General features: G+C 48.8%; 2 protein-coding genes across 2 annotated transcripts; one reads left to right on the top strand and one right to left on the bottom strand.

Annotated features, from left to right (window-relative positions):
* Positions 1 to 9,904: 9,904 nt before the first annotated feature.
* On the top strand, positions 9,905 to 10,102 carry PtA15_3A718 (uncharacterized protein; the record flags this gene model as incomplete). Its single annotated transcript, XM_053167713.1, has 1 exon — positions 9,905 to 10,102. The coding sequence occupies one exon, from the start codon at positions 9,905 to 9,907 to the stop codon at positions 10,100 to 10,102; it is 198 nt and encodes a 65-aa protein (XP_053018903.1).
* Positions 10,103 to 10,489: 387 nt separating this feature from the next.
* PtA15_3A717 (uncharacterized protein) lies at positions 10,490 to 12,299 on the bottom strand (the record flags this gene model as incomplete). The annotated part of the gene is made up of 4 exons (XM_053167712.1): positions 10,490 to 10,787; positions 10,968 to 11,093; positions 11,169 to 11,686; positions 12,063 to 12,299. 4 exons carry the CDS (start codon positions 12,297 to 12,299, stop codon positions 10,490 to 10,492), a joined length of 1,179 nt encoding a protein of 392 aa, XP_053018902.1.
* Positions 12,300 to 12,822: the final 523 nt, after the last annotated feature.

Raw genomic sequence — 12,822 nt, 5'->3', positions numbered from 1 at the left:
GATATTCAACATCAATTTCCCGCCGCTGTGGAACTACTCTTGGGATGAATAGAGCTTGAGAGGGAATTGGTGCTTGAAGGGCTGCCTCTCAGGGGAACAGGAAAAAGATATAAGAGTGTGGACTCTTATGGAAAGGGGTGGCAATGGAGATTTCTTGAGGTATGTCTGGGGGAATTTTCTCTAATCTAATGACTTTAATTCACAGGTAACAAGTTTTTCCAATCTGATTTATTGGCATAAACTAGGCTAATGAAGGCTGACCAGTAATTTCTGTAATTTCTGATAGGGAACCAATGAAGAGGAAAACAACCCAGTTTATATACACAGGAAAGAGGAGCCATGAGGAAACAAGGATAACCTGGAGGGAAGCATAGAAAATTCTACTTCTATAGGATGAAACAGCCATGTGGTCAGAGTAGTGGGTCAAGGAGTCACATGATGGTGTAATAGTGGGTGGGGATGATGCCATCTTCTGGGGGCTATGTTGCAATCTTCCTAGTTAGAGGAGGGGATATGTGAGACATAACAGGGGTAGAATATTCTATGATCTAAGATAGGAGTAGTTAGGCGTTTCAGGAAGTGTTTCAGGAAGTCTTTCAGGGAGAAATAATCTAGGTGGGGTGTGGGGCTATGTCTAGTATAATGTGTATCATTTTGGGTTTGGAGGATAAAGGGTTTCAAGGTGCTTGTACATATTTGAGCACATTGTTCTGAGGAAAAAATAGAAGAAGGGGGTAACATGTGATCTGGGTAGATGTTTGAGACTAGGGAGAGGGTTTATCCAAGTGAGGGTGAGTGTGGGAAGAGGGAATACTATTATCTAGGGTATTACCATTGAGTGGGGATGTTGAGGGCCTTGGGCTTTGCTGACAAGGGGGCCAGAGGTGTGGGATTTAGTCTTGAGGTGTTACAGCCTTGTGATTGATGGTTGCTGGCTTTCTGGGTAGATCAGGATTGGCTTACCACATCCACCCTCAAATTAGATGATGTCCCCATCATCCAGAAAAAAAAGAAAAGAGGCCAATCCTGAGGAGAGAAGAAAAGCTAGCATATGACAGAGGACAAAGGAAGAGATGACCTGAAGTGAAAAAGAAAATGTTGTGTAGATTTTATGAAGCCTAAAAAGTGAAATTGAGGATGAGAAAGATTTTATGTGGAGGCTGAGGAGAGACTTTCTTTTCTTTTTTTTTTTTATCGTAACTTTTTTTCTATATATGAACTTGAATTGGAGGGGAGAGGTCATGAGAGGAAAGGGAAGTATATTGGCTTGCCACCCCCAAATTAGGTGAACTTGAGTTGGGGTGTGAAGATCTAATCTAAAAAAAACTGAGAGAAGGGACTGCGCTCTTGGGGAAATGGGGAAACAACAGCCACCCCCAAATTGGGTGATTGTGACTAGGTTACAGGATTTTAGGAGATTCTGGCTAGTAGGGATAGTCCATGTCTCTTGTTGACCACTAGAGCTTGTACTGTTAACACCTGTCCGTCGGCAAGGGCGCCATCAAGGGACTCGGCCATTTTTGCTGCATGCGGGTGGTCCTAGTAGACAATAATAGTGGATAAAGGCTTCAAAGTTGATGTTACACAATGTCTTATCTTCCCAAATTTGGCGAAGGCGGCGCGGATGTCTTCCTCCGAAGTTCCGTTGGATAAGTTCCTGACTTGTAGGTAGCTGAACTGTGGTTCTGGTCAAAACTGGCGGCAGAAAGGAGCTTTGTCGCTGTAGAGTACCGTTGGGGAGGAGGATCGTTGCTTCTGGTCCGTTCTCTTGAAGCTTCTGGTACGTTCTCTTGAACTGGATGAGAGGTACTCAGGTCTCCATTGTGTCTAGTTACTCTATAGATAAAGAGATTCTTCCATGTTTACAAGGTAATCTTCCTCCTAATCGGTGGCGCGAAGCCTCCTGGTTACGTAGCCCCGGGTGAGTTACTTCATACCGCTTCTGATGTTTTGCGCTCCGACTTCATCTCCAGGCAACTCGGAAGAAGGCTGAGGAGCCTGAGACGGAATCTGTCTTCGCTACCGGCTGGCTTGCTTGCTATAAGAGTCAGTCTCATTTGTGGGGAGGAAGCTAGTCCATCATGCTTGCGCTTCGTTCATCCTCATACCCAGAATGTCTACTTCTCTCATTGTTCATGAAACTTGTGCTGGGGAGCCTTTGTCTCCTTACTCTCTTGCTTCCGAGGAATCAACCAATCCACCAGATTTGGATTCTAGTTCTACTAAGTCTGAGTCTAATTCTCCTGCGCCCAAAGCTTCTGGGCCTCCTTTGGTTCTTAACTCAAATAATATAGTCAGCAGCTCTTTTGTTCCGCCACCAGCTCCCTTGATGGGAGAGATTGAGATGCTTGCTGTATCTGCTGCTCTGCGGCAGATGAACGCCTCTTTGTATATTGACGACCACCTTGACACTCTCCAATCACCTTCTCCTGAAACTTCCACCGATCATCCCAGCGCCAGGACTCCTTCTTTGCCTATCCAAGTCAACACACCCAAACCTCAATCCCCCATTTACGTTGAAGACCAAGGCAACCCGGTTTTCGCTGCAACTCTCCGTCCCAAAGACTGTGGGCCAATCTGGGAAGACATTGTTTGCCAGTCCTCCGTTCAAGCTACGCGCCGCCGCATTTGCTACGAGTTCCATTCTTACTTTTCTCTGCTGGGCGGCCCCCTCCTCGATAGCCAAACTCTGACTGGATCCTTCAGGCGTTTGGCTCGCCGTCGTTTGTACCAATCCGTTATGGATCATCTGGACTGTTTGCTTGCCAAGGTTGAAGAGGTGCATATGCTAGTTGTAGGGTGAGAAACTTTATTTGATTTTTGATTAAGATCATAACAAAACCCAAAAAATTCTTCTAGCGAATCCTCACTGATCCCACACTTTTTTTTTTTTTTTTTTTTAATGGTAAGATAGGTGAGCCATAGAGATAGGAGAAATTGTAACCCAAATTTAAGCATAAATGAAATTTCAATGTATGTGTGTCTTGTGTTTTGTTTGAGCAACAGCTCATTCCCTTGCAAAATAAGGTTTGACCTTCTTCTCAAGGGTGTGCCATCCAATTCTTCCAAAGAGTAAGATCCACCTTTCTCTTGCTGGTTGATTCTATAAGGACCATTCCACCGGTTTGCAAACAATTTGCCCCATTGAGAGTCCAGGCTCTTTGTGTACACAAGTACAGGTTGTCCAGGTTTAAGTGGTTGTCTGATGGATTTCTTCTGATTACCTGGTTCCAAGGACTGGGACCTGGCCTCCTTCATCTTCTTGTAAGCTTCTTGAAGTACCTCTTCTCTTCTTTCCAATTGTAAAACTCTTGCTAACAGTAGATCCTCTGTTGTTTTGAAACTCTTCCAGTCTGTCCCAAGATAAGTTTCTAGCTCCAAGTCCACTGGTAAGATTGCAGGTTGTCCAAAAATGAGCTCATAGGGAGAGAAACCAGTGGTCCTTTTTGTGGAGATCCTGTCTGCAAACAGCACTAATGGTAAGTAGTGTCTCCATTTCTTGCCATCTGTTTCACATAGCTTGACCAAAGTATCTTTCAGAGGCTGATGTCCTCTTTCAACCATCCCATTTGCTTCAGGGTAATAAGGGGTTATTACCTTGACCTTGGCTCCAACTTCAGTGAGTGAATTTTGGAATTCTTGACCAAACTCTGGGCCACCATCCACAACAACTGTCAATGGCACACCATACCTATGTATCCACTGCTCCAGGAACCAGTCAGCAATTTTCTTGGCTTTGGTCTTCTCTAACCCAACAGCTTCTACCCAACCAGAAAGATCATCCCTGGCTACCACAAGATACTTCCATTTCCCTGCTTTGATTTGAACAGTGTCAAGACTGACTCTTCCAAAAATTGTTGGCAGACCTGTAGCTTTCTTGATTTCCAGGGGTTTGGCTGAACTTCTTTGTTGACAAGGTAGGCATGATTGAACCCATTTCTTGACAGACCTTTTCATATTTGGCCACCAAAATCTGAGCCTGGTTCTTCTGTAAGTTTCATCCATTCCTCTGCGGCCTAATTCTTCATGGAGTGCTTTTAGGACAATTTTTTGAAGGTCTGGGGAGGTGACTACAACTTGGGGAAAAGGTTTGTTTCTTCTTTTTAATTGTCCTTCTGACATAAAAAACATGGCTGACTTGTGCTTGATAATGCTCCAGTCCTTTGCAGAACACTCTGGGGGCTTTTTGAAGGTTTCTAGGTAGTACTGAAGGTCTTTCCAAATGCCTATCTGAGGGCTTTTAGTGGGTTCCACCCCCAATTTTGCCATATTTGTCTCTTTGACACCAAATCCAGGGTGAGGCTTGATCCATTTTTCTTCTTCATCAAAGTCTTCTCCAATTTCTCCAGGGTCTGGGGGTCTTCTTGACAATCCATCTGGAATAGTGAAAGTTTTTCCAGGAACATGGATCATATCAAAGGAAAATAGTTGAATGAAGGCAACCCACCTGGTCATGGGAGCATTAGGTAAACTGGGTGAATTTATCATTTCTATAAGACTTTTTGCATCCACCAATAGCTCAAAATGCTTTCCCCAGAGTTGAGTTTGAAGTTTCTTCAGGATCTTAGTGACGCCGCAGAGCTCTAATTTGGACTGAGAGTATTTGGACTCAGTAGGGGAAAATAACACAGACTCATATAGCACAGGCCTGTCCAGACCCTTGTCTTCCTGGGTGAGTACTGCACCTGCTGCTATGTAGCTGGAATCAACTGCTAACTTTATTATACCTGCATCTTCCTTGTAGTCTAATTTCTTTAGGGTAATGTCATAGCCAACCAGTTTCTTCAGTTTTTCAAAGGCTTCTTGACAGGATTGGTCCCAAGTCCATTCAGCATCTTTTCTGGTGAGTTTCCTAAGGGGTGAGGCAAGCTCTGAGAGTCCAGGAATGAACATCCTGACATACACACAGACTCCAAGGAATCCTCTAACTTCAGTGGAATTGTCAGGATTGGGCCAGGTTTCTATTTTGTTGAGCTGTTTCTTGGCGATTTTTCTTCCTTCTTTGCAGACCACATGCCCTACCAAGTCCAAAGCAGGCACACAGTAAGCAAATTTCTTACCAGAGATTGTAAGTCCAGCTTCTTCTATCCTGAACAAAATTCTTTCCAGGGTGACAGCATATTCCCAAATGAATCTTCTTATTCCAGGGTTTTCCTCTAGGGTTTCTTGATCATAGTCTTAAACAGGTCCTTTAATTCCGCCGTCGTCAATGAAAATGCCTACATTACTTGGAATTTCATCTTGAAGGATCCACATCATTTGGGCTTGGTATACTGCAACAGAATTGGTGGCTCCTTGGGGTAATCTAGTGAGTTGGAATCTTCCAAGGGGAGTTTCAAATGTAGTGAGGGGTCTGGATTCCAAGGCTAATTCTCTTTCATCATATCCTCCCATTATATCACCCAGCCCATAGCAGGCCCTTCCAGTGAAAGATTCAATGAGTTCTTCAGGATTTGGGGGAAGTCCAGAGTCTTTTATGGTTACCTTGTTAAGCCTTTGTAAGTCATGGACCACTCTAAGTTTCCCGTCTTGCTTCTTGACACAGAAAACTGCATGGAGGGGGGCCCAACGTCACGTGACACCGAGTCAACAGAAATTCCCGTGCGCAACAAGTTTCCCCCCGTTGTAAGACTCAAAAGGTGTCGTGAGACCCTTTTGCTGAATGGTGAAAGGTATGGATGAGGTGCAAACTCTGCCTTTCTGGATATCAGAAAACAAGACCACCAAGCTAAGCTTGGCAGTTTTATTCAGTGATAAGGATATGTTCAGAGATGAAGAGTATAGTTGGATTGTATGGTGGAAAGTTCTGAGTGTCTAAGAAACAGATGAGGAGTCTGAAATGGGCAGAAAATACTGATGACTTGGATGGGGCTTGAACCCAGGTCTGTGAGCAGAGGGTATATAAAGTGAAAAAGAGAAGGTCAAGGTTTGAAAGCTATGCTTCCACCAGGATTGGAACCCAGTACTTTGAGAGGCTTGTGAAAGGTTTGTGAAATCAACTATGAGTGTGAATTGCAAGTAACTGTGATGTGTATGTGTAATAAATAACTGTGACAGGTGAGTAGATGGATGATGGGAGCCAGATGGCATGAGGGAGGAAACAACTGGCAGGCAGAGGCCTCCTTATATAGTAAACTGAGAAGGGTTCTAACTTCTAGGGGGTTACATGAGTTTCATATGTATGCAATATCAAAACAGTGGCCAACTTGTGGTTGAGTGGAATCAAAGGAAGGAAATAAAAGAAACAAAGGAATTCAATATGAGGTATTCAATATCCTATGCAAAGTATCCTAGAGCTGAGTTGTGTGTGAAATCATATGTGAAATACTCTGTGAACTGTCCCAGACTAGCATGTGAAAGGTGTGATCCGTGTATCTTCTGATCCAGTAGAGATATGAAGGTGGTTCCAGTTGGTGACTAGGGGTTATTTTGGCCGTAGATTCCATTTCTGCCTTCCATTTGTTGCTATCTTGAGGCGTTTAGAGAGTACCAATAAAAGTTTTAATTTTTCTCCTACAAACACAGGAATAACGGCTACACCGTGTGCAAAGTAAACCCAAAAAAATAATACAAAAAATTAGCACAACAACTCTCAAAATAAAATTGTTTTGGGTCAACGTCTCTCAAAAAAGCCGTACCCAAAAAAAGGGTCTAGGTTGGCGTCAAGCGCTGGTCAAAAAGTAGTTGCGCGGACGTATGGGAGTTGTTTTCCCAAAAGTTGGGAGTCGTTTTTCCAAGGCCCTTTTAATATTGCAAAAATATGATTCATCAACACAAAAAGAATTAACCTGGCTGGTGCCTTCTGAACCAAGCTCACAGTGTTCCTGCTCAAAATCCACTTGATGATTGGCTGAGCGGGATTGCTTTGGCTTGGGTAAAATTGGAACCAGAGCACGTTGGGAGTTGCTTTGTGCGGCTATCAAGCCTGGTCTGGTCATAGGGGTACAGAGGCGGGAAGATTCAGGCTGAGTGTGGGAATGGTCTGTGGAAGGTACTTCTTCCAATCCGCGGTTTGAGTCAGCCATGGTGCCCAATCGTGTCTGGGGGATAGGGCGGAAGAAGCAGGCTGATGGGACAGACACAGCAACAAGGAGTTGGCATGGTCATTGCAGAAGTTTTAATTGTGGGTTGCTGCAGCCATTCAGCGCAGCAGACACTTGAAAGCGGCCAGCAGTGTGGTTTTCTGGAAGCCACTGCGCGTCTATAGCGCAGCAACATATAGCATGGATGCAGCGCGTGTTGCGCTGTGCTGCACTTTTTCACAGAAAAAGCATGCTTTTCTGCGCTGCACTTGCGCTGTGGTAAGCCAATCCTGATCTAACCAGAAAACCAGCAAACATCAATCACAAGGCTGTCACACCTCAAGACTAAATCCCATACCTCTGGCCCCCTTGTCAGCAAAGCCCAAGGCCCTCAACATCCCCACTCAATGGTAATACCCTGGATAATAGTATTCCCTCTTCCCACACTCACCCTCACTTGGATAAACCCTCTCCCTAGTCTCAAACATCTACCCAGATCACATGTTACCCCCTTCTTCTAGTGTTTCCTTAGAACCATGTGCTCAAAGATGTATAAGCAACCTTGAAACCCTTCACCCTCCAAACCCAACATGATACACATTATACTAGACATAGCCCCAAACCCCACCTAGATTATTTCTCCCTGAAACACTTCCTGAAACGCTTCCTGAAACACCTAACTCCTCCTATCTTCAATCCCTAGATTATTTCTCCCTGAAACACTTCCTGAAACGCCTAACTACTCCTATCTTAGATCATAGAATATTCTACCCGTGTTATGTCTCACATATTCCCTCCTCTAACTAGGAAGATTGCACCATAGCCCCCAGAAGATGGCATCATCCCCACCCACTATTACACCATCATGTGACTCCTTGACCCACTACTCTGACCACATGGCTGTTTCATCCTATAGAAGTAGAATGTTCTATGCTTCCCTCCAGGTTATCCTTGTTTCCTCATGGCTCCTCTTTCCTGTGTATATAAACTGGGTTGTTTTCCTCTTCATTTGTTCCCCATCAGATCCTGTCCCAGCAATCCAGATCACTGGTCACCATTTACTAGCCTAGCTTATGCCATTAAATCAGAGTGGACAAGCTTGATAAGTCTATGCCAAATATATCAGGCTGGACAGACTTTACATTACCTTTACCTTGCTATTAGATTATTAGAAAGTAAACCCTTAGACATACCTATTACCTCAAGAATCTCCACAGCCACACCTTTCCTTAAGAGTCCATACTTTTATATCTTTTTCTTGTTCCCAGAGAGGCAGCCCATTAAAGCACCATTCCCTCTCCAGCTCTATTCATCCCAAAGAGTAGTTCCACAGTGCTTTTTGGCCTGGGGGGAAAGCACAAGACTGCTTTTTGGGATTCCCTCACAGCGGGGGTGCACTTTTTGCGCTGCGCTGACTGCTTTTCACAGCACAGCACAGCTTTTCACCCTTGAGTGTACACATGCAGTCACTGCTGCATGTGCTAGTGGATTTTTGTTAGAATATGAGCCTGTCTTTCTGTCCGCTCACATCCTATCACCTGTCCCCTGTTTTTCTGTCCTATCTCCTGGGTCCTGTCCTCTCCCCTGTTCTTTCCCCTGTCCCCTGTTCTGTCCCCTGTCCCCTGTTCCTGTCACCTGTCCCCTGTCTTGATTTGTATGGCCAAGTACCTGTCCTGTCCCCTGTTATTGTTGTTAGGCCCCCCTTTGGATCTTGCTGGGGGGCTCTCTAGTTGTTTGGTTAGTGTCCACTCCTTGGAAATGAAATAAAAATCATCAAGTCAGAGTTTAACAAAATCAGACCGATCAGTGCCCCCAATCTCTAAGTCCAGCTCCTTGGTCAATCCCCACTCCTTGACTCTCAGCCTTCCCCTCAATCAGTGAAATCTCAACATTTTCCATTGCATAACAACAGCAGGTGACCTGTTTAAAGCATGACTACACTTACATCCTGTCCTGACCAATCACACCTCCTGCTTCAGCCTGCAGATCACCTCCCATAATTGCATGTACAGTTCTGCCCAATCACCTTCACACATTCAGAAACTGCACTAGCCAAAATCCCTCATGTACCTAGCTTAAATACTTCATGTGGTGCTCCTCTGGCACTAAAATCCCTCACTGTTGTCTATAAAAGGAGGCTCTCCTCCCCTGTTGTAACTTTCCCCCAGCAGAATACCTGCACTCAGTTTCCTCTATAACAACTACACAACTGCTCACTCCACAATATATCAGTCACTCTATATTTTGGTTTTACACACATTAGAAATGCTTAATCAGGTGATGGGAAGTCCTCCAATGTCCCAACCTGTCCAAACTGATCATGGAGTTCATGTGCAATATTGAACCCCGCAATTCTCTTGCAGATTAATGTGTTCCCATGCGCAGCAAGGCTTTCCCTGCAGACCATGCTCCTCAGCTCACAAACATATCACACACACTTCCCTTACGCACTCTGAACAACTAACACACCAAACTAATAACCACAGCGCAACTCAGAAAAACAATAATTGAAAAAAAAGCTCATTCGTGAAAAAAAGAAGAAAAAAAACCTGGATCGTGGAGGGTGTGCGGTCTGGTGTGGTCACCAAAAACTGAAAAGGGTCGCGAACGGAGGGGGCTCTTGTCCCGGCAGCTCGCTACGATTTTCCAGGGTTTTCAGGGGATTTTTCGGCGGTTTTGAAGTTTTTTTAAGGGTTTTTTTTGGTTTTTTTGGGGGGAGAGGGATGAGGAAGGGGACAGGAGGAGCGAGGGAGCCTAGCGGCGCGACCCCGGACGGCAGGGAGAGAGAGAGAGAGACTATATGATTAAGGGGGAGAGGGAGTATGGGTGACGGGTGGGGGGCGAGGAGAAGCAGGCGGGACAAAGAGGCCGGCGCCGGGACCATGGCTCTGGAACGGATGTCGTCGGGCCAAATAGCCAGATCAATGAGTGTGGGGAGCCCGGGCCAGGTGTCGGCGAAACGAGGGAAGGTCGGGTCGGGCAGAGAGGATGCGGGCGCTTCGTCGGGCCGGACCAAAGGGACTGAGGCAGCGGACGCCGGGGTCCGGGCGAACTGGGGGCTGTCGGCACGTCCCTTCTAACTACAACGATATGTACAATTTTCGGCATACGAACTGGCTCTCCTGATCTCTTGCCACCCCACCCCGCCTTCTATCGTCCATTTGCAACACCTTTGGATCTTATTGTTTTTTGAGGTTGGATGGCGATTCGCGCGAGAAGCGATAGATATATTTAAACTGGTATTCATAAAACGGGACGAGAGAGGGAGGGACTCCAAAGCGAAAAACGGGGGATTAGAAAGAAAGGAAGGGCTGGGCGGGGGGGGTATGGGGTGTGGTGGCCGCCGGGCGAGGGGGCGTCGAAGGCGGGGGCTAACAGGATGGAGAGAGGAGGAGGGAATCTCATCAAGAGAGTGAAAGAAGCGGCACAAACAAGAAGAGAGAGCGGGGAAGGGGGTCTGAGTTTTCCTAGCGGTAGTAGTCGCTGTGGGGGTTCGTATTCGCGCCGGGGTACTGGGCGGAGTTGTAGTCGTAGCTCATAGCGCTCGGGGGTTCGTATCTGATCTGGTTAGGAGGGGGCGGCGGGGTATAGAGGCCGGGGGCGTAGGCAGGGTACGGGGCCGGTTGCCTGGGCGGGGCGGCGGGGGCGGCGGGGTAGTAGTGTTGGTGGGCGGAGGGGTTGGAGTAGGCGGAAGCGGCGCCGAGGGTGGGGTGGCGCTGGAGGTCGGAGTCGTACTCGAGCTGGTGGGCGGGGTCGACGAGCTCGCTGTCGGCCGGCGGGCCGCCGAGATCGTCGCCGTACGCCGCCGGGCCGCCGTAGGGGCCGCCGCCCTTGTGGTAGTTCAGCGAGTTGCTCCCGCTCAACGAGCCCATCTCCCGCTCCAGCCCCCCGCCTGCTCCTGCCCCTCCTCCTGCTCCTGCTCCGCCGCCACTCGCCCGCGGGAACGGCAGCTCGCCAGCCACGCTCCCGTTGCCCGTCGGGTCGAAGTCGATCTCCTGCATCTCCGCCTCCTCGCGGCGACGGCGCTTGGACTGCAAGATCTGCACACCCACCCAGAACAGCAGCACAAATCTTGAACGAGAAAAAAAAAAAAAAAACATCAACTCTCTCTCTTCAATCGCTTGCAAATGAGCATGCAGGGCTCACCCGATGATCCCGGCGACGACGGCAATGCCTGTGATGGCCCCCCTGGACAGGCCGCTGGAAGTGTCCGGCGGAGGCGATGAGGCGGCAGCAGTGGTGTTCTTGTGGCCGGTGGCGGGGCCAAAGGGAGCGCTGATGGTGGTGGTGATAGTGCTGACGCCGCCGGGGTTGTTGTTAGTGGACCCCTTGTTGGTGACTATGGGCACGACGTTCGCGGGCTGGTTGTTGTCCGTCTTGGGGTTCGTGGGCGTGGTGGTGTTGGTGGTGTTGGTATTGTTGGTGGTGGTGGTGGTGGGGGTGGTGGTCGGGGTGGTCGGGGTTGTGGTACTGGGGGTGGAGCTGTTGGTGCCAGGGGTGGGTGGCGAGGGGAGTGGGCTTGGCGAGGGAAGGGGGACCGGGACGAGCGGGTCGGTGGGCTTGGTGGGCTGGCTGGAGTTGTTCGGCGCTCCTCCGCCGGGGGGTGTGTTTGTGCCGCCGGTGGAGGGAGGAGTGGTTGCTGAGCCGGTGCCCTGGCCTGGGGCCTGCGGAGGCTCGAAGGGCAAGAACGGGAGAGCCATGGAGCGGAGGAAAGGCGAATGGTTTGTGTGTGTGTGTGTGTGTGTTCGTTCGGGTGGTATCGTACAACAGAGGACGGTTTATATCATCCGAATGGGGCGTGGGTGCGGTTGGGTTTTGTGGGTGGGTTGGGTATATAACAATATACAAGGGTGGGTGTCGGCCGAGGGGAGCAGGTGCGAGCGTTGTGGGGCGAGTCGGGGATAAAACAGCGGCAGGCACGGGGGGGGTGGGGTGTTGGCAATGTGCAGGAAGGTCTGGTAGTCAGCATTACTCATTGGCAGGAGTGGTGATGGGAGAGCTGGGGGGCCTGATTAGGAAGATCTGGATCATCACACTCACGGGAGTAGCCGGGCCAGTGCCAGTGCCGGGGCTGTTGGTCTGGGGGTTGGAGCTGGAGCTGGAGCCGGTGGTGGAGGAGGGGTTGCTGGCGGGCTGCTGGCCGTCGGCGCTGTTTTCGGGGGTGGATGGGTCCTTGGAGGCGAGGCTGTTGCTGCTGGCTGGCTCGGCGGGTGGTGGTGGTGGTGTTTGTGGGCGATGGCTGTTCGCGGGGTCGCTGGTGGGGTCCGGGAGAGCCATGGTTGGCTGGGCGGCTGCTGCTCGGCTGGTTTTGGGGAGTGAAGTGGAGGGGGGGATGAGGATGGCTGCCCCAGCCTGGCAGTGGCCCCCCTGGGACGCCGCCACCGCACACAGGGGCTGTCCCAGCGGGGCTGTACTGCTTATGTGTTTACATACATAAACACATACACTCCTGGCTCGCAATTCAATCAGTTCGGACAAGGTTAAACCAGTTACTGAAGATCACTCCAGCAGGAAGGCGGTTGTTCTACATATTGAGATCAGGAAGTGGAAGAGAGTGAGGAACCACTGCAACTGAAGCTGCGCACTCGGATCAGGAGCCCAAGCTTACAAAACACAGGGGAGTGGGTATTTTGGGATCAGCAGGCCAGGAGCTTGCAGCAACTCAAGCCATGGGCAACAGTTCGCTATGAGTGCAACTGGATGAAATGATGTCGGCGAAAAACCTCCGCAGATAAATAGCCCCAAGAGGTCAATCGTGAAAACAGTGAAAACCCCCTTGCTACAGATGAAGCTGGAAATC

This window comes from Puccinia triticina, chromosome 3A (assembly GCF_026914185.1).
Source record: "Puccinia triticina chromosome 3A, complete sequence".
In the NCBI taxonomy this organism is placed as follows: Eukaryota; Fungi; Basidiomycota; class Pucciniomycetes; order Pucciniales; family Pucciniaceae; genus Puccinia; species Puccinia triticina.
Note: the sequence above shows the minus strand (reverse complement) of the source record. Positions and strands in the feature narration are given on the sequence as shown.